General features: G+C 37.5%; 1 protein-coding gene and 1 non-coding gene across 2 annotated transcripts in view; both read right to left on the minus strand.

Annotated features, from left to right (window-relative positions):
- Positions 1–291: 291 nt before the first annotated feature.
- The window catches only part of SLCO1C1 (solute carrier organic anion transporter family member 1C1), a 68,120-nt gene continuing 41,653 nt past the window's right edge, over positions 292–26,758 (minus strand). The window contains exons 9-14 of the mRNA XM_052640789.1: positions 19,257–19,452; positions 15,688–15,853; positions 12,569–12,753; positions 10,005–10,069; positions 1,906–2,120; positions 292–465 (exon numbers count right to left, since the gene is read on the minus strand). Coding sequence (XP_052496749.1) covers positions 292–465; positions 1,906–2,120; positions 10,005–10,069; positions 12,569–12,753; positions 15,688–15,853; positions 19,257–19,452 — 1,001 coding nt within the window. The remainder of the gene's footprint in view (positions 466–1,905; positions 2,121–10,004; positions 10,070–12,568; positions 12,754–15,687; positions 15,854–19,256; positions 19,453–26,758) is intronic.
- TRNAC-GCA (transfer RNA cysteine (anticodon GCA)) lies at positions 5,858–5,929 on the minus strand. Its single transcript has one exon. It is a non-coding gene; the product is annotated as a tRNA-Cys (tRNA).

The following is a 26,758-nucleotide window of genomic DNA, read 5'->3' on the forward strand; positions in this document are numbered from 1 at the left end:
CAGCAGAATGAGTAAATAATATAAGGAATTTGTTTATAAATTAAAATATTTAAGATTAACTTTACCATCTACACCTTCTACAACATGACTAATTATATTTGTTATCAGGTACAGTATCAAAAACAAAGTAGACAGCTTTTTGAAAGGAGAAAGAATTCTCGCCTTTAAAACCCTTCTGATTAAAATTGGTATGCAGAATTTCCAGAAATCAGAAAACATGGCTTCAAGTCACCACCATTTTTCTAAAGTTGTGTTTCCTTGCCTGGCCAATAGTTGGGTTGTAGCAAATGATCATTTGTGGTACAATTCTCCTTCCTGATTCTTGTTGACACCATTGTTCTTTCTCTCTTGGTTCTGAAACTTCTGTGTTTTAAAACATAATTTTTCTTTAAAGTGAAAAGCACTGCAGTACTTAGGAAAATGGACATTATGCCAAGCATCATGGTTAGTCCCAGGTATATATGTCTAGAAGAAGACAGAATCTCAGTCTTAATTATTGTAGCTATCCAATTTTAAATAAAATATAGTAATATCCAAAAATATCAATATCAATGAAATCAATCAGTATCAGTGAAATCAATCAATATCAATAAAACTATCATTAGGATGGTTTTCTTTAAGAATGCTGATTCAGTGGCTATAAAAGGCCTTTCTGTGAACATCTGACAGACTATTGAAGGCAGTAAGCTAATATAAAGCAAACTTTTAGTAGCACCATCATTTTCAGCTACTGCTAATTATATAATCCTTTCCATCCTCTCTGTAACTTATTTCCTTATTACCTGTTTGCTTAGAACAGTCCCAGCATAAGCTAGCATAAACTAGTGTTGTCCCAGGGTAATCTGCCTTCTTTCCTTGTCAAAAATATCCAGATTTGAATGATAAATTATATGGTTATCCTCCCCTTGAAACTTGGCCAAATTCACTCCTACAGAAAAACTGCAAGAAGTAACATTAAGGGGGAATTGGAGGTCTCAGTACACTAGAGTGACCTAAGCAAACCAGAGGTTTACATCAGGTTCTTCCACGAGAAGCCTTTAGTTCTATTAGATCATGAGACATGAAGGGCTGAAAGCACAGGTTGAATTATTCATGCTGGTCACCTTGTATGTACACTCATAATCTCTGAGTTACACTGTCTTTACAGTAAAATATAGCCCAAGTAAATGTGAATAAACTGCCAATTTTCCTCATAGATCAGGTCCCTTTCAAAGACCAACATAAATTTCTCACATATCATCAAAGCCTATTAAGTCAAGCAAATTTATTTGAGATGGTCAGCTCAATTCACATCCAACTTCCAACTTATAGGGTTTAGCACCAAGTTTATTTTTCTAGAGAGTACTCAGCATGTAAATTGAAAAAAAAAAAAAAGTCCTTCTTGTTTTTAAGCCATTGAAGCATTGCTTTAAGCAATAAGGGGACTAAATGTTTGCTGAACTGCACTGAATGATACGATAGTGAAAAATCCATGCCCTCAACCCCATACACACATAGAGAAAACCTTTTACTTTTATGCATTTCAAGTACTGGAATAATTGAACATCAGTTTGGCAATAAAAGCCGGACAGATTTAGAGCCAAATCCAAATCTTGCCCAGGGGGATTATAGCTGACGTAAATGGGACAGTTTGGCTCAGTTTGGGGGGGGCGCGGATAGAAAAGAATTAAACCCCAAATGTGACCTAAATCTAAATGCTTCTGAGTTTCAAAGAATTAACTGAGTTGTGTGCATAAACTTTGAAAATCCTACTTTATTCTGAAATCTTCTGTCTTATCTTTTTTAAATGATGGGAGTCAAGATTAAGAATGAAGGAAAAAAAAGATCTAGCCAAATGGTCAGATAATAATAGAATTATTCTATAAAACAGAACAAACTTCTGGATTAGATTCTCCTTTTCTTTACAAAAGATGAAACTATGTGAGGATTATTCATGCCAGTTGCCTCTTGCAAACCTGGCATGTGGTAGCAATGAGATTTAGGAAAGAGTTTGATACGGTACCTGAAAGCATTTGAATCATACAATCTACAGGATCCTTTACTTCCACAACTTTTAAATCCCCACTTGAGGCATGAAGTATCAATCAGAACTCCAAAATATATGGGAGATGGGATTCCTGCTGTGAGAAAAACAAATAATTGCCTTTAAAAATATATGCATATCTTTTTGGTTAGCCTACAAAGAATGACTCACAGAAACCACATTCTGTCCCAAATGCACTTCTTTGGAAATAGTCCATTCTAAAGGAGATCAGTCCTGGGTGTTCATTGGAAAGAATGATGCTGAAGCTGAAACTCCAATACTTTGGCCACCTCATGCGAAGAGTTGACTTATTGGAAAAAACCCTAATGCTGGGAGGGATTGAGGGCAGGATGAGAAGGGGATGACAGAGGATGAGATGGCTTGATGGCATCACCGACTCAATGGACATGAGTTTGAGTGAACTCTGGGAGTTGGTGATGGACAGGGAGCCCTGGCGTGCTGTGATTCATGGGGTCACAGAGAGTTGGACACGACTGCGCGATGGAACTGAATTGAACTGAACTGAACAAAGAATGACTCTCAGAAACCACATTCTGTCCCAAATTCACTTCTTTGGAAATAGTAGGGCCTCTCCAGGAGACCAGAATATGCCACTGGTATAAAGATTATTTTGAGCTGATAATTTTGAGAAGCAGAAGTCAGAGAAGCAGCTCTGAAGACAGAGCATAAGTTTCCCTTTTGTAAGGAAAATATACATTTACAAAGGAAATGATTTGCAAGAGTTTCTCAACTCTTTGTAAAGGCTTCCCTGGAGGCTCAGTGGTTAAGAATTTGTCTGCCAATGCAGGAGACAGAGGTTTGATCCCTGGGTTGGGAAGATCCCCTGGAGAAGGGAATAGTAACCAACTCTAGTATTCTTGTCTGAGAAATCCCATGGATAGAAGAGCCTGGTAGAGGTCGCAAAAGAGTCAGACCTAAGTAACAACTCCCTCTTTGTACCACAAGAATTCCAGATTCAAAAAAGAACTAACTGCCTAAACTTTTATTTTGCATAGAGTCCCATAAACACAATCACTAAAAGCTATATGGTAAAGCTTATATTGATGAAGTAAAGCTATATGGTAAAGCTTATATTGATAAAGTTGAATGGTTAATTTGGATTATTTGACATCATAAATAAAAATTCTTTTTATATACGTTCTCCAACTAAACGGATTGCCACCTAAAAACATTCAGGTGATAACTATTAATAACTTTACATTGCTCTTAATAACATGAAGACATTCCTCAGTACTCAAATACTTGTCATCTTCTGTATGTTTTAAAATTTTCATAAAGGCAAAATTTCAAACCTTCACAAAATTATGGAGAGTATGATATAGTGCAACTTTATGTACCATCACTAACTTTAGCAATTATTAAAATTTTGTTATTTCTGTGTCATATTTCTTCAGTCCCTCAATCTATTGTCCATCCAGAAACTTTCTAAAAGTAACAATTTAAGAGATATCTCAGATACTAAGTAATTCTCCTTGCATGTATTTCAGAACACATCTCTGACTGACAGGATTTTTTAAACATATCACTATGGGAACTTCCTTGGTGGTCTCTTGGTTAAGACTCTGCACTTCCAATGCAGGGCATGTGGGTTTGATCTCTGGTTGGGGAATTAAGACCCCATATCCTGTGTAGCTTGGCCAAAAATTAAAAAATATATATATAAATATAATAAACATAAAATAAAAATCCTATAATGAAAAAAATCACTATGCCATTTAACACATAACACATATTAAAATAATTTTTTAATCCTATTGAACTCATATTCAAACTTTTCTAAATGTCTTCAACTTTCAAACTTTTCTAAATGTCTTTAGAACTGGTTCATTCTAACCAGAATTCAAACCAAGGTAGACACATTAAATTTACCTAAATGGCTCTTTATATCAGCTTCTTTCCCAACATATTTTTTTTTATAGTAATGATTTTTGAAAAAAGACATATGTCCTGTAGAATGTGCCACAGTCTGGATTTGAATGATTGTTTCATAAGATCATTTGCTTTGTTCTCCTATCCTTCATTTTCCCAATAATTTGGTAGGCCAAGTATTGACTCAGGCAGGAACAAGACATAGGTGATTTGTGTTCAGACAGGAGACACTTTCCACTTACTTGCCACTCGCAGTAATGTTAAAATGAAACTGAGGTTCAGGCTATGCCCTCCATTATTAAAATTTTCATTCATTTTCACTTATAGCTTTTAGCAAATATTGATGTTTGCAAAACAGATTTCTCAAAATTACATTATTTCTTGTGTAAATAATTTAAGATTTCTTTATAAAAGAACTTATCTTCATCATTGTTTACTTGGTTACTTTGAAATACAATTAGTAGAAGGAAGGCACGGTAAATGTTCAATTCTTTCCTGTTTTAAGAATGAGATAGTGTCCTAGTATTCTTCAAAATTACTTAGGTATCATTACAAATTTATATCTTTTTTTATATTCAATGTATTTTGAGACACTGGAGCAATTATAATGATTATTATATATCAATATAATAGTATTTTTATTTATTATTTTGAAATTATCTCACCTTGGACCAAGGTCCTCAGATTGTTCCTGTGTCCTTTGGATATATCCCTTTGATAGCTTTCTCACTTTCTTGCACCAAAAGTTGTCCCACAATCATGTTATGTATTTTCTAACCTAGACCTTGGTCAGTTTTCCAAGGTCCTATGGTTTATTTATTGCAGAATGATATTTGGATACCATGGATTCATTGCTATGGGTGCTCATTTCTCCTGGGTTAAATAGATTCTAGATTTTTCAGGAGACACAGTGATAAAATACACATTATTTTAAAATAAAACTATATGAGTTCATATTGACATCTTAAGTTTAAATTAATGAATTTTACTTACAATATTTTATGCTTTTTATCACTTTTCTATTATGCTGAAAATATTGATTCCTAATGATATTAACATAACATCTGCTTTATCTTAAAATATATAATAGTTTTAACATAACAATGCTAAAGTTACTATTAAAAACAATACTATAAAATATACTGAAGCAATGGGGATTTCATAGTAATTCTGTTTTTCATGTAGTTTTATGTTTTTTCTATATGGTGTGTCACCCTGTAATATACAGTTAGTTTTGATTTGTTTTAAGAATTTTTTTGGTTCTTTTAATTATTTAAAATGATATAAGATTTTTGTATTCTTTCAAACTAAAAATTATATGGCAGCTATATTTACAAAGTCTCATTTCCATCCTGTTCTCTCCCCCTGTTTTTTTCTTTCTTCCCTAACAGGCAACTTTAGAAAAAAATATTATTCATTTTTAGTTTATGCTTCCATTGTTTCTTGTTAACAAGAGCAAATATCAATACCTGTGTATGTGTATAATATTTTCACCTTTCTATACTTACACCAAATGCATCATACTGTATACAATTTTCTACATTTTGCTTTCTTAAACTTAGTTGCATATCCTGGAGATCATTTGATATGAATTGTATCCTTCCATAATTTATAAGTTGAAGCCTTAACTCCCAATGTGATTGCATGTGGAAGCAAAATAATTAAGGAGATAAGGTAAAATGAGTTTGTAAGAGTGAAGCCCTAATCTGATAGGGAGGCTGCCATTAAAAAAATTATTATATAGTTTCTGTACAAAGTTGTGCTAGTTTCTGCTGTATAGCAAAATGAATCAGCTGTATGTATACATGAAAGTAAAAGTGACGTTGCTCAGTCATTTCCGACTCTTTGCGATCCTGTGGACTGTAGACCACCAGGCTCCTCTGTCCATGGGGTTTTCCAGGGAAGAGTATTGGAGCGGGTTGCCATTTCTTTCTCCAAGGGATCTTCCCAACCCAGGGATCGAACCTGGGTCTCCTGCTTTGCAGGCAGATGCTTTACCCTCTGAGCCACCAGGGAAGCCCTGCTGTTGCTGCTAAGTCGCTTCAGTCGTGTCCGACTCTGTGCCACCCCATAGACGGCAGCCCACCAGGCTCCCCCATCTCTGCGATTCTCCAGGCAAGAATACTGGAGTGGGGTGCCATTTCCTTCTCCAGTGCATGAAAGTGAAACTGAAGTTGCTCAGTCGTGTCCGACTCTTAGTGACCCCATGGACTGCAGCCCACCAGGCTCCTCCGTCGATGGGATTTTCCAGGCAATCCCCTCTTTTTTGGATTTTCTTCCCATTTAGGTAACCAGAGAGCACTGAGTAGAGTGTTCTACAGTAAGTTCTGTGCTATACAGAATATACAGTATATCTGTATATATATCTGCTATACAGTATATCTGTGCTATACAGTAAGTTCTCATTGAAAGTGAAAGTCATTCAGTCATGTCCTACTCTTTATGACCCCATGGACTGTAGTCCATGGAATTCTCCAGGCCGGAATACTGAAGTGGACAGCTGTTCTCTTCTCCAGGGTATTTTCCCAACCCAGAGATCAAAGTCAGGTCTCCCGCATTGCAGGAGGATTCTTTACCAGCTGAGCCACAGGAGAAGCCCAAGGATACTGGAGTAGGTAGCTTATCCCTTCTGCAGTGCATCTTCCCAACCCAGGAACTGAACTGAGGTCTCCTGCATTGCAGGCAGTCATTACCAACTGAACTATCACAGAAGCCCTCAGGTTCTCGTTAGTTATCTATTTTCTACATTCGTGTGTGCTAAGTCCTTCAATCATGTCTGACTTTTTGCTACCCTATGGCCTGTAGCCTGCCAGGATCCCTTGTCCATGGGATTCTTCAGGCAAGAACACTGGAGTGGGTTGCCAGGCCCTCCTTCAGGGGATCTCTCCAACCCAGTAATCGAACCTGTGTCTCTTATGTCTCCTGCATTGGCAGACAAGTTCTTTACCACTAGCACCATCTGGGAAGCCCATTTTATGCATTGTAGTGTATATATTGTCCTTATAAGAAGAGGAAGAGGCACCAAAGACTGCTGTCTTTGCACAGAGAAAAGGTTGTGTGAATGCACCATGAGAAGGTAGCCATCTATGCATCAGGAAGAGAGGTCTCACCAGACACCAGTCTGTTGGCACATTGATCTTGGACATGGCAGCCTTCAGAACTATGAGGCAGTAACTTCCTACTGTTTAGGCCCCTCAGTCCATGGTGTATTGTTATGACAGCCTGTACTGACTAATAAACTTGGTAACATTAGAGATTTTTCCCCATTTGTCCATACAGCTGTAAAGTATTCCCTTATGTGGGTTTACTATAGTTTATTTAACCAGTCTCATATTGATGTACATTTAGACTGCCTGTAGCCTTTTATATTATAAATAATGCCACAATGATTGGACCCCTGTAAGATTACAGTTCAAACTTTTGCGAGCTCATTTTTTTGGTATCAATTGCTAGAAGTAGGGGAGAAGGCAATGGCACCCCACTCCAGTACTCTTGCCTGGAAAATCCCATGGATGGAGGAGCCTGATAGGCTGCAGTCCATGGAGTCGCGAAGAGTTGGACACGACTGAGCAACTTCACTTTCACTTTTCACTTTCCTGCATTAGAGAAGGAAATGGCAACCCACTCCAGTATTCTTGCCTGGAGAATCCCAGGGACAGAGGAGCCTAGTGGGCTGCCGTCTATGGGGTCGCACAGAGTTGGACACGACTGAAGCAACTTAGCAGCAGCAGCAGGTAGAAGCAGGATTGCTAGGTCAAAAGATAAATCTAGATGCAATTTTTTTTAGTTATGGCCAAATGTCCTCCTCCAGCAAAGGTATAATTTTCACAGTAGCAATGTATCAGTGTATCGATTTTCTATTTGTATTATAATACATTACAAACAACATTTGGTAATTTTCCTGTCTGTTAAGTAAGAATCTTATGAGGGGCCTTGACCATCTTTTTATATATTAAGACGTATCCATTTATTTTTCCGTGAAATGGTTGTTTATATCTTTTACCCGCTTTTGGGCTTCCCTCATAGTTCAGTCAGTAAAGAATCTGCCTGCAATACACGAGACCCAGGATCAATTCCTGGATTAGGAAGATCCCCTGAAGAAGGAAATGGCAACCCACTCCAGTATTCTTGCCTGGAGAATTCCATGGGCAGAGGAGCCTACAGGCTACAGTCCATGGGGTTGCAGGAGTCGGACACGACTTAGCAACTAAACCGCCGCTGCCACTTTTCTCTTAGAGCTTTGATATTTTTGTTTTCAGTACCTAGGCATTCTCCATATAAGATGTTAGCCACTCATCTGTTATATAGATTGAAAAAAAAATACTATATGTAGTTTTCCATTTACTTTGTGATACTTTTTCATTTTTAATTATATTTTTATTTTTTGAAGGTTACTTTTCATTTACAGTATTTACAAAGTATTGGCTCTATTTCCCATGCTATGCAATAGACCGTTGAGCCTATCCTGCACCCAGTAGTTTGTATCTCATTCCCTCACTCCAATATTGCCCCCCACCACTGGCAACCATTAATTCTGTACATCTGTGAGTCTGCCTTTTGGTGGGTTATATTTACTAGTTTGCTGTATTTTTTAGGTTCTGTATATAAATGATACATGGGGCTTCCCAGGTGGCTCGGTGGTACAGAATCTGCCTGCCAGTGCACGAACACAGGAGACATGGGTTTGATCCTTGAATTGGGAAGATCCCCTGGAGGAGGGCAGGGCAACCCACTCCAGTATTCTTGCTGGAGAAACCCATGGGCAGAGGAGTCTGGAGAGCTACAGTCCATTGGGTCACTAAGGAGTCGGATATGATATAGCAACTAAATAACAGCAATAAATGATATCATATAAGATTAAATGTATTTTCATTTTTATGGGGTCAACTTTATGAATTATTTCTTTTGCTTAAGATATGTTTCACAGTGTGGTTACATCTATGTTCCCAAAAGGAGGTGGATAGACTAATTACAGCCTGGGATGTACTTCAGACTCAATAACCTTTTTTCTAGATAATCTCTGTTTTAATATTGTAGAATTTGAGCCAACTATGATGGCATAGACCTCCATTTTTATTGTTTTCCAAGGATTATATGGTATATTTGCGTATATCCCTTTTTATATCGGATATCCTTTTATATCCTTTTTGTATCCCAAGTTACATAAACCCATTTATTTAAAGCTCTGAATTTTTATTTTCCCCCCAAGTAGCTCTTCTCTGTCAAATTGCTGTGCTGTGCTCAGTCGCTCAGTCATCTCCGACTCTTTGCAATCCATGGACTGCAGCCCACCAGGCTCTTCTGTCCATGGGGATTCTCCAGGCAGGAGTACTGGAGTGGGCTGCCATGCCCTCCTCCAGGGGACCTTCCCAACCCAGGGATCAAACCCAGGTCTCCCTCATTGCAGGCGAATTCTTTACTGTGTGAGCCACCAGGGAAGCCCAGAGGAATGTAAAATGGTGTCCCTTTCTTCTTTAGAATATAAACTCTTGAAGGACAAAACCTAATTTGATTTATTCACTCTGTTTTCTGTAGGTTTTAACTAATGAATATTGAAAATTCTGATAGTCATAAAAAATCATTTCAATTACATTTAAGAAATTGAACTCCAAGCCATACTGCTTTGACTGTTTGAATGATCTTTCTACCAGTGATATACCCTAGCATTGAAAGTAGCTCAAAAGAATTTCGTCCATTTAATAATTTAAGAAATTACATTTAGAATTCAGATTTTCTTACTGATTCATTTTTTGCTTTCTTCTCAGAGGGCTCTTTTATAATAGCATGGGTTTTTGGAGACTAGATCAGTACTAGAAGAGGCAAGATTGTTAAAAAAATGTCATTACTCTCATCAGATCACTTTATTATGGGTACATCATTGATTCTCAATAAATATTTCTGGAAGAAAGGAAGAGGCTATTCAAGGAAAAGAGGGAGGGAAGAAAGACATAAAGGAGGGAAGAAAATTAAAAGAACATGAATCTACTACTTACAGCATTTAGTTATGTGTCATAATTCTGTAAAAATATTTAGAAGACTATTAAAATATACTTATAATGGCTACCATAATTTAAGCATAGATTATACTTACCAAGAACTCTTACTGCTAAGGTGTAGATACCCAGGGCAAAAGACTTAAGTTGTGGTTTAATGCACCTATAAATAATAAAAGCACTATTACAAAAAAATAGTGCATTAAAGCATATAATAAAGTCAGTTTATTATAAATCAGTCTTTAATGAGGTGGATTAGATTACTTTGAAATTAATTCACATGTCAAAGGATGACTACTAGGTTTCTCTAAAATTAAAGTAATCAAAATATTGTATGTATTTTTAATTTCCCACAGCTTATATAATAGAAATTGGTTAGGAAAGATCTACAGAAAATAGGACCAAACATCCACAAATATTTTTTTGTATATTTTGTATATTTAGTTATTATTGTTTTTTTGGCTACTAGATATAGAATCTCAGAATTCAAGTAGCATTTATGGAGAATCCACATATTCTAGCATAGGGAAAGCAAATTATGTAGAAGCCATGTTCCATTATATGCAATGTATTGGGTTTTTAGTTAATATTTCTAAAAGATAAATCACTCTTACATGACATATTCAAATGGTGTTAGGTAAAGTAAAATCAAATTTTATTAGTAAAGTAGCAAAGACAGGGAATAATTCTAACAATTTGTAAGATTATGAGGCACAATAAAGGATTAATGACCTATAGCTAGTTTTTGTGGATTCTGGTCTAAAACTATGGGACCCTATTGACTTAAGTTGAATTAAAATCACTGTGACATGCTGAGTGCTTTTGGTAAGTAGTGTGGATCTGAATTTACCAGCCAAGTACAAGATTATCTAAAATAACAAGAGCATCTTGAGAGTTGGACTGTGAAGAAGGCTGAGCACCAAAGAATTGATGCTTTTGAACTGTGGTGTTGGAGAAGACTCTTGAGAGTCCCTTGGACTGCAAGGAGATCTAACCAGTCCATTCTGAAGGAGATCAGCCCTGGGATTTCTTTGGAGGGAATGATGCTAAAGCTGAAACTCCAGTACTTTGGCCACCTCAAGAGAAAAGTTGACTCATTGGAAAAGACTCTGATGCTGGGAGGGGTTGGGGCAGGAGGAGAAAGGGACGACAGAGGGTGAGATGGCTGGATGGCATCACTGACTCAATGGACGTGAGTCTGAGTGAACTGCGGGAGTTGGTGATGGACAGGGAGGCCTGGCGTGCTGCGATTCATGGGGTCGCAAAGAGTCGGACACAACTGAGCGACTGAACTGAACTGATATAACTTGAACTGGGACTTTCCTGGTCACTCGGTGGTAAAGAATCTGCCTGTCAATGCAGGAGATACTGGTTTGATCCCTGGCTTGGGAAGATCCGCTGGAGAAGGAAGTGGCAACCCATTCCAATATTCTTGCCTTGGAACTCCCATGGGCAGAGGAGCCTGGTAGGCTATAGTCCATGAGGTGTCCAAGTTGGACACAACATAGTGACATTGTATGCACACATAGCTTGAACTGATGGATTTTAATAGCGATAATCATGAGGATATATAATAACTACTGAGCGTTAACCATGGTAGTAAATTCTTCATGTGCATAATATTTAATCTCTGCTTTAAAATGATAAAAAATTACAACTTTTCTCCTTTAAGCAAACATGTTTCTTTCTAGCATCAAAATAAAGTGTGGTTCATTTATGGGCTGGTGGTGAGGAAAACTCTTCCTCTGTTCACCAGTTTATTCATGAGGCCCAGGTGACTACTTGGCACTATGTAAGAAAATGTTGAAGAAACAGGTACCTGCGGAGAATGATCCCGGTCTGAGACTTCTGGTGTAATGCTTTCCCACTAAACCTATGCTTCCATTTGAAAACACCAAGATCTTATGTTCCCATTAAATCCTTTTATGAGGGACCTCCCTGGTGATCTAGGGAAGGGGATGCATGTTTGAGGAACTAAGATCTTGCATGCCTTGTGCCACAGCCCCCAAATTTAATAACTAATAAATAATTTTTTAAAAACCCTTTTATGAAAACAGATTTGTGGATGTTTGGTCCTATTTTATATAAATATTCCTGATCAATTTCTATAACATAAGCTGTGGGAAATTAAAAATATATATGCTATTTTGATTAGCTTCATTTAGAAAAAATAATCCTTTGATGTATGAATTAATTTCTGTCACCTAATCCATCTCATAAAAGACTGACTTACAATAAATGGTGACTTTTCATGTTTAACAATTTAATCGAAATTTGTAGTATCTTTAGGTTATTTTGATCAGTTGTATAACAGTAATAATTGCAATACTAATTCAATGGGGAGGAAACTTTTACCACCAAGAATACTCGTTACAAAACTAGTATTTTAACATTTGAATTTATGTGTATATTGCATCAATTTGTGAGAGGAGAGCCAATAAAAAAATGTTCAAGCATAAATTATATGACAATAGAAAAAATTTCTATCCAACCACATGTTTGAATAAAAACCTAAAGGGAGAAAAGCATAAAAGTGGAACAAGTTTCCTGAGAGTGCTGTAATGAATCACAGTGACTCCACAGAGCAGAGTTGGAAGTCACTGCTGTAGATGGTGATGGTGTGTCTTCTATTAAAATTGGGGCAGGGAGATTCAAGGTTTACCTCAGAAGCAATATGTATCCAGGTATCCCGCCTACAGACAAAGTATAGGATGTGATGACTGCAATTATGAGGAAATACAGAAACATTTTGGCACATCCATTATCTTTTTGACATCTGCCCACCATGCCTGAGGAATTTCCTGATTTTGAGGCTGCAAGTCCCACACAGGTACAATTATTAAATATCTGTAACACAGTAGGGAAAGATCCAATTATTGAGGTAAATAGTATGTAACATTAAAGACATATATTTATTTTAAATGATTTTATAGTATACATTTATAAGAGAAACAGTGGGGAAATTTTGATTTTTCTGTGTTAGACTGTATCAAGCAAAGTGAAATCAAGAGAGAAAACATTTCAGTACCCAAAGAGCAGATGGTCTACAAACTACTGATCCTACGGAACCATCTCTAAGCAAATCTCACCAAGTCCAACGCTACCTTACCTTCTTCCCTGCCACATCTAAACCTAAGCCACCATGGTCTCTTTGCGCTTGACCTGTTTCTACTCTTACCTGGCTCTGGTCTCTTTTCTGCAATAACCCAACTGAGCCTTTAAAAACGGCAGTCAGATTGCATCACGATTCTCAACTTCCCAGTGGCTTCTCATTGGACTTGGATAAAACCCCATGTCCTTAGAGTGGCTTCCACACTCTCCACGATGCATCTCCTGAGTCCCACTCTGATCTCATTGCTCTGTGATCTTCCCCTTCTCCCTCTACTTCACGAGTTCTCAGGGGACCCAGGCCAGCCCTCAAACGTGGTGAGTCCAGGCAGGCCTCATGGTCCTCCTGCTTTCTCTGTTAGGGAATTTTTCTAGGGAGTTACATGGTTGGCACATACCCTTCAGGTCTCTGCTCAGATAGTTCATTAGAGAGAGCTTTCAAAACCACCCATTCAAAACAGTACCTCCATCTCTCCACACTGTTGTTCTAACTTGTTTTCCTCACAGCATTTATTACTTTTTATCAGGATATTATATAACCATTTAATTCTAAACTACATATCCCCACTAGAGTGTAACTTCTGGCAGAAACTCTTTGCTTTGTTATCATTGTACATGTAGGCTTAAAAACAGGCCCTCAATTTAAGCGCTTAGTAAAAATTTGTTAAATAAATGGGCACAGTTTGAAGATATGAAAGAATATATAGTGATTATGAGAAGGAAAGAAAAACCTTGATAAGTAAAACACAACTAAATCTTGGATAAAGAGGCAATTTTCATAATCCCTCATCAGTTTATTTCTGTAAGTTTCATGTGTGAGTGTGTACATGTAATGAGTTGTCATTTTTTTTTTATTACAAAAGACTTTGTGAATTTTTAGTTAAAAATGAAATAAAAGTTCCATTTCCTTTTCGAAGAGGAATAGCACTGTAGGATTTTTGATTTTGTTTTGAGTGTCTGGTAAGAAGCTTTTGAATCTTGACTTTGCCTCTCACCAGATACATACGTTTAGGCAGATCCCTTGTATCTTAATGCTTCAATTCTCACAAAATAATTAAAATAATACCCAATCACTTGAGCATTATGATGTCTAAATATTTTTTTAAAGCACTTCCCTTAGTCCCTGGCATGCAACATTTTCAATAAATGGAAGCTCTGGTTAAGAGAGACCTTTCAGTGCAACTAGAGATTATTACACAAAGTGAAGTAAGTCAGAAACAGAAAGAAAAGTACTATATGTTACCACATACATGTGGAATCTAAAATATGACACAAATGCAATGATCTATGAAGCAGAAACATGGACATTGAGAACAGATTGGTGGTTGCCAAGGGAGGAGGGTGTTAGGGAAGGGATAGAGTAGGGGCTGGGGTCAGCAGATATAAGTTTTTATATATAGAGTAGATAAACAAGAAGGTCCTACTGTATAGCACAGAGAACTATATTCATATCCTATGATAAATCATATGGAAAACTATCTTAAGAATGTGTATATAACTGAATCACTTTGCTGTACAGCACTAATTAACACAACATTGTAAATCAATTATACTTCAATTAAAAAAAAAAAAGCAAATCCAAAGTAAAAGAAAAGAAAATCCTTCAAGTGGTTTAGGCCAAAGAGTATAGTGGCCAAAATTGGAGGTTGGGTGGAAGAAAGACAAGAAGGAAGAAAAGGAAGGGAATGTTAAAGCTCAGATTTCAGATGGGTGGGGTGGTCTTAATATCAGTGTTGCTAGAGACCAATCCATTCTTCTCTGAATAAAATGTCAAAATAACAAGAAATGGAAAATCAACAAGCATGAGACTGTCTATAGAGTGGTTGCCCAAGCGTTGTTAATCTAGTGGATAAGAATACATAAATATATGGGTGGTTTAATTTTAAGCTCTCTGGGGCTGTCAAATACAGGTAGATTTCATCAGTCACAAGCAGAAAGCCATCTGACCACTGTGCCTTATACACAATGAGTATAAGGAAGAGTCTGTTAGGGACAGGGCTGTAAAGGTGTGATTAGAAGAATGAATCTGTTAATGAAGTACATAGTACTCTTAATTGAAGTACATGATACTCTTCACAACTGGTTTCCTACCTATATTTCCAACCCTGTCTTCCTCTTACATTCTATAGGAATCCTTGATTCCAGCCATCTACTCTTCATCATTACACAGATTGGCTTGATATCTCAGGCAGAACTATCTCAGAACCATCAGCCTCCTCTGGATCTCTGACCCCTGGGTCTAGACCTTTTGGGCTAAACTTCCTTATACTGGCCTCTATTTGTCCTGTCCTCCAAAACCTGCAAGGACCACTGGTCATGGGATCAGGAGAGATGGAGCCCAAGGCAGATGCTATTAAATGATCTTATGACTGAGACTGTCTCATTTGAGGCTAATATTCCTTACTAGTAAAATAAGAGAACTAGATTACATAATTACAAATTTCCTCCAGCCTGTTTCATTATTCTCACTCTAACCCCAATTCTTCCAACAACCGTAATTCTACTAGTGATGCTTTCATTTCCTGTCACCACACAAAAGAACAAAGGCAGAGTAAACACCATGGATTCTATCAATGTGGTCTGCTCCTACGTCGGTCCCTGAGCCCACATAGGGTTGTATAGTTAAGCACTGTTGCATGCCTAGGGGCACACACTTTAGAGAAGGTTTCTTACAGTAGTCTTTCCACTCCTGGTGGAGGTTTGACAACCAGCAAGACAAGCCGATGCATACGTGATTCCATTCTCACCACATATGGGTTCCCATTTTGTCTCTGAACATTTGCATCTTGAGTTGCAATCTGAAAAGAGAGCTCGTTCATGATAAGAGACAGGTTTGGTTCTGGAAAAAAAAATGTAATGATATAAAATGTTACCTCTTAGTAAGCAGTACCCTAATATTTTCAAAAATCAATGTTCTTGGGTATGTAAATGGCAATGTCAACAAATTTTGCCTGGGGGGAACACAACTGTCATCAGAAATACCAGCTTCTCATCATTAAATGTGAATTCACTCTTAGACAGCTTTATTTTGTTAATTGCCTTTAGAGGTTTACCACTTTACATGATATCCTTGTCTTGGCTGATGGGTTTTACTAACATCTACTGACTCTAGAATGTTACAATGTTTTTCTATATTATGATGTATTTGGAAAAAACTGTCAAAATAGAAAAACAGAATAAACTTCAAGAGCAATTTATGACATTTCTCTTACTATGTATCAATATAATAACAAACTCTCATACAATATTCCATCTTGTAGAACTACTATGGATTTGGTCACCCCAAATGTAAAGACAAAAGACTTTTGAGATTTCTTCTAGCAGAATGAGAGGCTATTTAACTAGACCTCCTAAGAAGTCACCCAGGGATATTTTATCTTATTCTCTTCTCTAAGGCATGAAGTTAACTGAGACCGTTTTGCTGTATCTGAAAGTACAAATGTGTGTCTTTGAAAGCTTAGAATCAGGCCACTATGGATACGGTAGAGCCAAGATTATAGAAGATTAGAGCCAAAAGAACAGTGGGGATGATCTAGGTTAAGTTCTCTTCGGAAAATCAGGAAATTCAGGGCCAAAGTAGGCAGATAACGTGCTCAAATTCACAATGTTTGTCAGTGACAAACCCTTCCAGGCCTCCGGATTCTAAGTTCTTGTCTTGGGCATCAGACTTAATTCTCATCATTGCAGAAGAGAAACTTCTTGCACTATCATATCTAAAGCTTCTCTGTATTGATCCTGAATGAATGTCTGGAATCAAACCAACATTGTGGAACAAAGAAACTCTGGATAAACCCTGGAGAGCATGTTTATTTTATGTAGTCAATTCTTTTATATTGCTGAAGGTAACATTAAATTTATCACTTAGGACAATCTTCAAGCAGAAATTAATTGCATATATGTTTCCTGAAAGATGTGTTGACAATAGAGTCATTATTTAAATTTTTAATTATTAGCTTTATCAAATATGCCAGAAAGTTTATATTTATGATATTTTTCTTTCAAAATAGTTATAGTGGGAAGGGAGAGATTTTGCCAGTGATGTCGCCTTTTCTTTGGTTGCTTCCAATAACAAAGCTACTCTTGGAGGTTAAATCTTTGCCATTGTTGAGAATATTCTTAAAAATATGGAAAGCAATTTCAAAAGAGGAGTTTTAAACAATGATAGCGAAGAGTCGGACTTGACTGAGCGACTTCACTTTCACTTTTCACTTTCATGCATTGGAGAAGGAAATGGCAACCCACTCTAGTGTTCTTGCCTGGAGAAGCCCAGGGACAGGGGAGCCTGGTGGGCTGCCATCTACAGGATCGCACAGAGTCGGACATGACTGAAGTGACTTCTCAGCAGTAGCAGCAGCAGCAGCATTATTACGCTGTACTTATAGTCTTTCAAGGTGAACTGCTTTCAGGGACCTAGTACTCAACGAAATTTTTTGTTTGTTTAAGACTATTGAATCTTATTATCATCTGAGTATACTTTTAATGTAAATCTAAAAATTTGTCTGTTGTCTAGTTCTGTATTTGCTTTTGGCTTAGAGATAGCACAATGCAATAGAAAAAAACATTGTACTGGAAGGAAGTTAACTGACCTTTCTAATCTCAGTTCTTTAAATGAGGGTAACAAAACTTCATAAAGGCACCTTAAGATAGAAGTGAGTTGATAAAAATGTAAGGTGTCTTCTAAATTGCAAAATATAAAATACTTCACCACTGTCCATCCACCATGAGGACCTTAGGGATAGGAAAACATGGCACAGGACTTCTACTCTCCACAGAATCTTCTTGAAATTCCTGTTTATAACTAACATTCTTGATCTATATTGTTCAATGTTACCAAGGCAACATACACTCTGTTAAGTCTAACTGTTGCTGTGACAACTCCCAGAAGCAATGTTATATGACCTTTACATTCACTAATTTTTCTGAACACTTTAGAGGACAAACAGTATAATTGGTGTGGGCTTCCCTTGTGGCTCGGTGGTACAGAATCCGCTTACAATGCAAGACATGTGGGTTCAATCCCCAAGTTGGGAAGATCCCCTGGAGGAGGAAATGGCAACTCATTTCAGTATTCTTGCCAGGAAAGTCCGAAGGACTGAGGAGCCAGGTAGGCTATAGTCCATGAGGTTGCTAAGAGTCAGACATGAATGAGTATGTATGTAACAACAGGAGAAACTTAGGTTAATGAAGGTGTTGGAACATGAACACCAGGCAGATAAATGCGGAAAGAGGCTGGAGAGCAAGCAGTGAGCAAGAAGCAACTGAATCATCAGGAAACAGAATATATTATCAGGATGCTTGACCTTTGAGCCAACAGGTAGAATTTTAGGCACCCAGGCAGATAAAATCAGGGAGGCTGGCTTGGCAACCTGTAGCAGCGCAATACTTTTTTTAATTATTATTTTAAAACAAATGATGTATAGATATGTAGGAGGATGAAGAGAACTGTCTCTGGGAACTCAGGTGCAGAGACAGAGGGATAGCGAGGACTCTTGAAGGGGAAGGATGAAGTAGTTTCTTCAAGACCCAGCCTTTAGACCCTGGAAACTAAGAAATCTAATCGCTACTCCCACACAGAATGGCATAAATCTAAAAGCATCAGTAAATACTCCTGTGATCAGCTGCAAAGAGCTGCATGTTCGTCTCCGGGTTGAGGTATAGCCATTCTCTCCTTCAATTTCCCTTGACTTGAATGACAAAGACTATAAAGTGTAGCAGAGAAACCATTCCAGTTTTCTAGGTATCTAGATGTTCAAAGAAAAAAAACAAAAAAACAAAAAAAACACAACTACAATTGTTTCCAAGAATGGCACTTCAATTTTGTGCTGGGTAAGTGCTAATCCCTTTCATGTGTATTATCTTGCTTTACAAAACCTTAAAAGGCAGTTATTATTTCTGTTTTTAAAATACTAACATTGCAGCTAGATTAAATAACTCATACAGTATCACTTCACTAAGAATAGAGAAGCAAAATTCAAGGTCTGTATTCAAGGTTGCTTCCCTAAAGAAAGATGTGGATTTGGTATTTTTTAATAGTTGCTTCCACTTTCAGATTCAAAGGAAATGACAGATTTTGGTGACAATAACAGCTTCGACTTCATAAGCATTGTCCATTCTTCCACAATAAAACAATAATTTCTTTTATAGGTATGAGTCTTAATAATTTAATTATCTTATTTTGAAACATAATAGTTAATTTGATTAAACAAACTGATCTCCTCTGATTACTTAATGAGTAAACATACCCTTGGTAGGAGATAGTTAATCCTGCCACATCAGAGTTTTCACAGCCCAGTGCAAAGAGGGAAAGGAATAGGAGGTACCCAAGGACCGATGATCCCAAGTAAAGTTTTGCAGCACCACGAATACTGACTCTGAATTTTTTCATAATTATTCCCCCAGAGAATATTCCAAGGGCCACTGCAGGTATGTTGATGAGCCCTGAGGAAAAAGGAAAATGTGTCACATTTGTGAACCTCTAAAAGAAATCTGAGTACATTCACCCAAACTTTCTAAAGGATTGTATGAAACTGTGTAATAATAGTTTTAACTTATTATTAGACTACTTGGTCAATTTAAGTTTACAGAACTATTCAGCCACTAACATGTGGGTTTCATATTAATGATAACATAGCTGACAGACCCAGGGTTCTGCCTATCACAATGTCTAGCATAGGGTTTGAAATCAATAAACACCAAATCAGTCAATGAATCTAGTCTTTTTGGTTTAATCCCAGGAATAACAGGTGCAATCAGGTGGCAATTAGATGATTATAATGTTTTATAAGGTTGTGAACGAGAGAATAATAGGCATATAGACTGTAAGGAATAAACAAAGAAGCACAAAACCAGTCCTGGTTCTATTTTCTGACCCCAACAATATTTGCTTTTATTGCCAAGCCTTTTAGTTTGATATGCTTTCTTACAGCATGAACAATAACCACTTATTATTAGGCACATTTCATATTTTTTCATTTGCTTACAGTATACCAGTCACTTAGTTAAGCATTTGATATATTATCTATCACATCTACTCTTCACCATAACCTTAGAATATAGGCATATGTTATCTTCATTTCAGAGAGCAGTTTGTTCATGGTTGCGGTTACTAGGTGGAAAAGCCAGATATGAATCCAGGAAGGCTGTTATCGAGTTAAATGTTTTCAATAACTATGTTAAACTGACTCTCCTTCAGGGGGATTTGGCAGATAGAATTCTTTATAAATAGATGTTTAATCTCACTAGTAGTCAAATAAGTGTGACTTAAAAAGCAATACTAGGAAGAAGTTCAACAAAGTGATTAAGAGTTTGGATCCCAAAGACCCAGCTCTGTGGCTTTGAATCTCAGTTCCACAGCTTAAATAGCTGTGCAACTGCGAGTAATTCCTGAGCTTCTCTAAAACTGACTCCTCACATATAATATGGAATTAATAATAGTGTCCTTAAAGTGATTAAATTGCATGAAAAGTTTTAGCTTAGTATCTGGCACAAAGCATCATTCAATTAGGTTATTATGAACATTTCCATCTATGAGACAAAGATGAAAATGTTGGGGTTGGGGGAAGTGGAACAGCTCTGTGTTAGGAAAGATGGAGAAAGAGGCTCTTTGGTCAGACTGTGAATTGGTAAATAACTGTAGGGAAGGTTATCAGGTACCCGATGCTAAACTTCTCTGTGAATTAGAATCTATTTCTCATATTGTCTACTCATCAAATACTGATGTATCTTGAGATTTTGAGATAACACATTTCTTTCATGTAATAAAAGGACTGAAGTTTGTATAACCTTGGCCAGCATCTGCTGAGGTAAACAATAATTACAAGTATCCTTTTCTGACTCACATTGAAATTTGTGTTAAAAAATTAAGAATACTGACATACGGTGATAATAGATGCAAAGTAACTTCCTTTCTTCCTTTCCTTTCTTTCTTTATTTTCTGATTTATATATCTAGTCACTTAACTAAGTTTCATAGAGTCTAAAACATCAAATATATAGTGATACTTGGTTAGCTATTATATTATTTTAAAAAGTGTTTCATCATGTATTGATACATGATTTTAAAAAGGATATTTTGTTTCATCTGTTAATGACTATGCATTAAATTAGCATTAAACTGATCACATTAGAAATTAACCCACCTTGAAGGGGGCATGATCATGAAATTAGTGAAACTGAAAAAAGAAGAGATGTTCATTTTTGCTTCTTCAGCTGAACTGAGGTTTGTGGGTGTGCAAATGGCAGAGATACTGCATTGGGCTCCTGAAGAGCTGAACATCCGCTAAGAGGCACTGGCTGATGATGATGTTGATGATTTTAACTTGAAAGTTCATTTATTTGAATTAAAAAGTATTTAAATTCTATAGTGCTTTACAGTTTTTGAGAGGTTCACACAATGTGATTTTAGATAATCCCATAATAACCTCCCTTTTAAAAAATCCCTTATCTCTATATTTGGAGAAAGTGAAAGTGAAAGTGTAGTCGCTCAGTCGTGTCCGACTCTTTGCAACCCCATGGACTGTAGCCTACGAGGCTCCTCCCTCCATGGGATTCTCCAGGGAAGAGTACTGGAGTGGGTTGCCATTTCCTTCTCCAGGGGATCTTCCCAACCCAGGGATCGAACCCCAGTCTCCTACATTCCAGGCAGACACTTTAACCTCTGAGCCACCAGGGAAGTCCAATATTTGGAGAAGGCAATGGCAATCCACTCTAGTACTCTTGCCTGGAGAATCCCATGGACAGAGGAGCCTGGAAGGCTACAGTCCATGGGGTCGCTAAGAGTCGGACACGACTGAGCGACTTCACTTTCACTTTTCACTTTCATGCATTGGAGAAGGAAATGACAACCCACTCCAGTGTTCTTGCCTGGAGAATCCCAGGGACAGGGGAGCCTGTTGGGCTGCCATCTATAGGGTCGCACAGAGTCGGACACAACTGAAGCGACTTAGCAGCAGCAGTAGCAGCAGTAGCAGCAGCAGCATCTCTATATTGCTCCTATCCCCTTCCTTCTCCCCACTGGTAACCACTGGTTGGTTCTCTGTATCTGTGAGTCTGCTTCTTTTTTATTTTATTCACTACTTTGTTATATTTTTTAGATTCCACAGATAAGTGATATCATACAATATTTGTCTTTCTGTCTGGTTTCACTTTTTTAGCATGATGTCCTCCAAGTCTATCTATGTTGCTGCAAATGGCAAAATTTCATTCTTTCTTATGACAAATGGGCTTCACTTGTAACTCAGCTGGTAAAGACTCTGCCTGCAATGTAGGAGACCTGGATTTGATCCCTGGGTTGGGAAGATCACCTGGAGAAGGGAAAGGCTACCCACTCCAGTATTCTGGCCTGGAGAATTCCATGGATCGCAAAGAGTCGGACATGACTGAGCTACTTTCACTTTACTTTTTATGACAAACAGCTCATACAGCTCAATATTAAAAAAACAAAAAACACAAAAACAAAAAAAACAAAACCTCTAAACAACCGAATCAAAAAATGAGCAGAAGGTCTCAGTAGACATTTCTCTAAAGAAGACATACAGATGACCAAAAAGCACATGAAAATATGCTCCACATCACTAACTACTAGAGAAATGAAAACCAAAACTCCTATGAGGTATCACCTCATACTGGTCAGAATGACCATCATCAAATAACAAATGCTGGGGAGTGGGGTGTGGAGAAAAGGGACCTCTCCTACCCTGTTGGCGAGAATGTAAACTGGCAATGGAGAACAATATATAGGTTCCTTAAAATCTAAAAATAGATCTACCATATGACCCTACTCCTGGGCATATATCCAGAGAAAACCATAATTTTAAAAGATACATTGCTCCCCAGTATACATTGCAGCACCATTTACAATGGCCAAGAAATGGAAGCAAGCTAATTGTCTATCAATGGATAAATATATAAAGATGTGATATAAAATATATATATATACACACATACATATGTACACACACAAAGAAAAAATCCACGAAATACTATTCAGTTCAGTTCAGTCACTCAGTCGTGCCCGACTCTTTGTGACCCCGTGAATTGCAGCACGCCATTCCTCCCTGTCCATCACCAGCTCCCAGAGTCCATCCAAACCCATGTCCATTGTACTGGTGATGTCATACAACCATCTCATCCTCTGTCGTCCCCTTCTCCTCCTGCCCTCAATCTTTCCCAGCATCAGGGTCTTTTCAAATGAGTCAGCTCTTCACATTAGGTGGCCAAAGTACTGGAGTTTCAGCTTCAACATCAGTCCTTCCAATGAACACCCAGGACTGATCTCCTTTAGGATGGGCTAGTTGGATCTCCTTGCAGTCCAAGGGACTCTCAAGAGTCTTCTCCAACACCACAGTTCAAACGCAGCAATTCTTCAGCACTCATCTTTCTTTATAGTCCAACTCTCACATCCATACCTGACTACTGGAAAAACCATAGCCTTGACTAGATGGACCTTTGGTGACAAAGTAATGTCTCTGCTTTTGAATATGCTATCTAGGTTGGTCATAACTTTCCTTCCAAGGAGTAAGTGTCTTTTAATTTCATGGCTGCAATCACCATCTGTAGTGATTTTGGAGCCCCCCAAAATAAAATCAGCCATTGTTTCCACATCTATTTGCCATGAAGTGATGGGACTGGATGCCATGATCTTACTTTTCTGAATGTTGCACTTTAAGCCAAGTTTTCCACTCTCCACTTTCACTTTCATCAAGAAGCTCTTTAGTTCTTCTTCACTTTCTGCCATAAGGGTGGTGTCATCTGCATATCTGAGGTTATTGATATTTCTCCCGGCATGAAATACTATTACTCACGAACGAAATAAAATTACTCATGAATGAAATGAAATACTATTACTCAACCATCAAAAAGAACAAAATAATGCCATTTGCAGCAACATGGATAGACCTAGAGATTATCACACTAAATGAAGTAAGCCAGACAAAGATAAATATCATTCAATATCACTTGTATGTGGAATTAAAAAAATATACAAATGAACTTATTTCCAAAACAAGCTCACAGACATATAAACAAATTTATGGTTATCACAGGGAAAAGGAAAGTGGGGGAGGGGTAAATTAGGAGATTGGGATTAATATATATGTACTCCTATATATAAAATAGATAATCAAGGACCTAGTGTATAGCATAGGGAACTATATTCAATATTTTATAAAAACCTATAGGGAAAGAGAACCTGAAGAATATATATATATATATATATATAATGTATAACTGAATCTCTGTGCTGTAGAATCTCTGAAACTAACACAATATTAAAAATCAACTATACTTTAATAAAAAAGAAATTTATTTTGTAAAGTACCCACCCTGCCTGGGACATCAGAAGCAATGGTACAAAATACACTCTTTGGCCTGAGCAACATGGTGTGCTAAATTCCACTGACTTCCCAGCACTCCATCTGGCTTAGAATAGCCTGGGAATAAAGGAATTCTAGGGATATTTCTCCCTCAGAACAGATTGTTAATAATCAGGAATATCCTCTCTAGACTGACCTCTTTTTTAGAGGCTTGTGTTCTCTTGAAACTCGCAGAGGATTTAATGTGTTCTCTTGCTTGTAGGTCTCTCTGCTCAAGAATACTTGCTATCTTTGACAGTGTCCTCCCCAGTCTCTATCCCTGTTCTCGTGCGTTCTTCTGTAAACACGTCCCTATCCTTTTGCTCTTAATTCAGATAGCATCATCTCCCAGATAATTCTTTCTGACTCCAAGGTTATGCTTGTTCATCTAGAGTACTCTGCATGCATGCATGATCAGTTGTGTCTGACTCTTTGTGACCCCGTTGACTGCAGTCCACTAGGCTCCTCTGTTCCTGAGATTTCCCAGGTAAGAATACTGGAGTGGGTTGCCATTTCCTCCTCCACCAAGGTATTCTGGGTTTCCCCTAATTAGAGCACCTATCAAATCCTCTACCAACCATATCATGCCTCCAGAGGATGTATCTGATACCAGGGTGCATGACTTGGTCATCAGAACCCCCTTTCTCCCTCAGTCTGAAGCTCGTTTGTGGGGTCCTAGAGGCAGCCTTGGTACTTATCAAAATTGCCTATTAGCTTTTTTGTTCATACCTCTCACCCTTCAATCAAACCTTCAAGGGAAGAACTATGCTCATGATAGAATCCTTTGTTTCTTACATAGGTGGATTTTTATTACAATGTGCATAAAAGCCATTTCTCCAGAATATCTTTCTCAGTTTCAGGATGACTAAATTATGACATGATTCAAAAAAAGATTAGTAGGATTTTTCAAATATATTGTCAATTTGGTTAGCCCTTTCAAGTTCCCTAGGATCTGTACGTCATCCATGCAGGGCCAGTTTAGTGGCAAAGTTCCTGAAAAGTAGATGAGATGTGCTTCTCACCTCCCAAAGCTTCTTTTCCTTCATCTTAGGTATTTTTGAGCCATTTAATGAGGTAGAAATTTGAGTCTGATTTCTTCATTGCACACTTTTTCCACTCACATCATAAACTGTGCTGCTCTTAAAATGTTTACCATCTGAATATTTCAGATGGAAATATTAGCCATAATTTATGCTGGCATCTGTAATTTGTTTCAATTTATTTCATATATTTTCTCTTGAATTCAACGTTTATATTTTTCCAAATATCAGGCAGGCTGAGCTTGTTGTTGTTCAGTCACCAAGTTATGTCCGACTCTTTGCAACCCATGGACTGCAGCACGCCAGGCTTCTCTGTCCCTTACCATCTCCCAGAGTTTGCCCAAGTTCATGTCTGATGAATTGGTGATGCCATTCAACCATTTTGTTCTCTGTCTCCCTCTTTCCTGCTGTGTTCAATCTTTCTCAGCATCAGGGTCTTTCCTAATGAGTCAGTTGTTTGCATCAGGTGGCTAAAGCATTGGAGGTTCAGCATCAGTCTTTCTGAAGAATATTCAGGGTTGATTTCCTGTAAGATTGGCTGGTTTGATCTCCTTGCTCTCCAAGAGACTCTCAAGAGTCTTCTCCAGCACCACAGTTCAAAAGCATTAATTCTTTGGCGGTCCAGCTCTCACATTCGTACGTGACTACTGGAAAGACCATAGCCTTGACGGTACGGACCTTTGTTGGCAAAGAGATGCCTTGGCATTTTAACACACTGTATAGGTTTGCCATAGTTTTCCTGCCAAGAAGTGATCATCTTCTAATTTTGTGGCTGAAGTAACCATCTGCAGTAATTTTAGAGCCCAATAAGAGGAAATCTGTCACTGCTTCCACATTTTCCCTATTTGCTATGAAGTGATGGGACTGGATGCCATATTCTTACTTTTTTTTTAATATTTAGTTCTAAGCTATGTTTTTTACTCTCTTCCTTCACCCTCATCATGAAGCTCTTTAGTACTTAAGGATATTTTTAGAGATTTTCCCCAGATAAGTAAAAGTTCTGGTTATATTATGGACCTTCACAACATCACTCTAATATTAGAAGACAAAATATTAAGATGTGAATTTTATAAAGAGAGAAAAATGTAAGTAAAAATGTAAACTTTCATATACCTGTTGGGTGCAGACAAGTAAACTTAGCCATCCTTCTTGGGCATAATAACAGTTTTTCCTCCTCACAAATTAAGACAGTTTTCCATCACCTCACAAGTTTTTAATGTAACTTATTTCTAGAACACATCATAATATTACTATTCTAAATTTGCTATTCTAGCTTAGCCACAAAATAAAGCTTTCTAATTATTTTTTCTCAAATGATTATTTTAATTTTTCCTTATTTGTTTAACATCTCCAA

Source organism: Budorcas taxicolor, chromosome 5, assembly GCF_023091745.1.
Source record: "Budorcas taxicolor isolate Tak-1 chromosome 5, Takin1.1, whole genome shotgun sequence".
NCBI lineage: Eukaryota > Metazoa > Chordata > Mammalia > Artiodactyla > Bovidae > Budorcas > Budorcas taxicolor.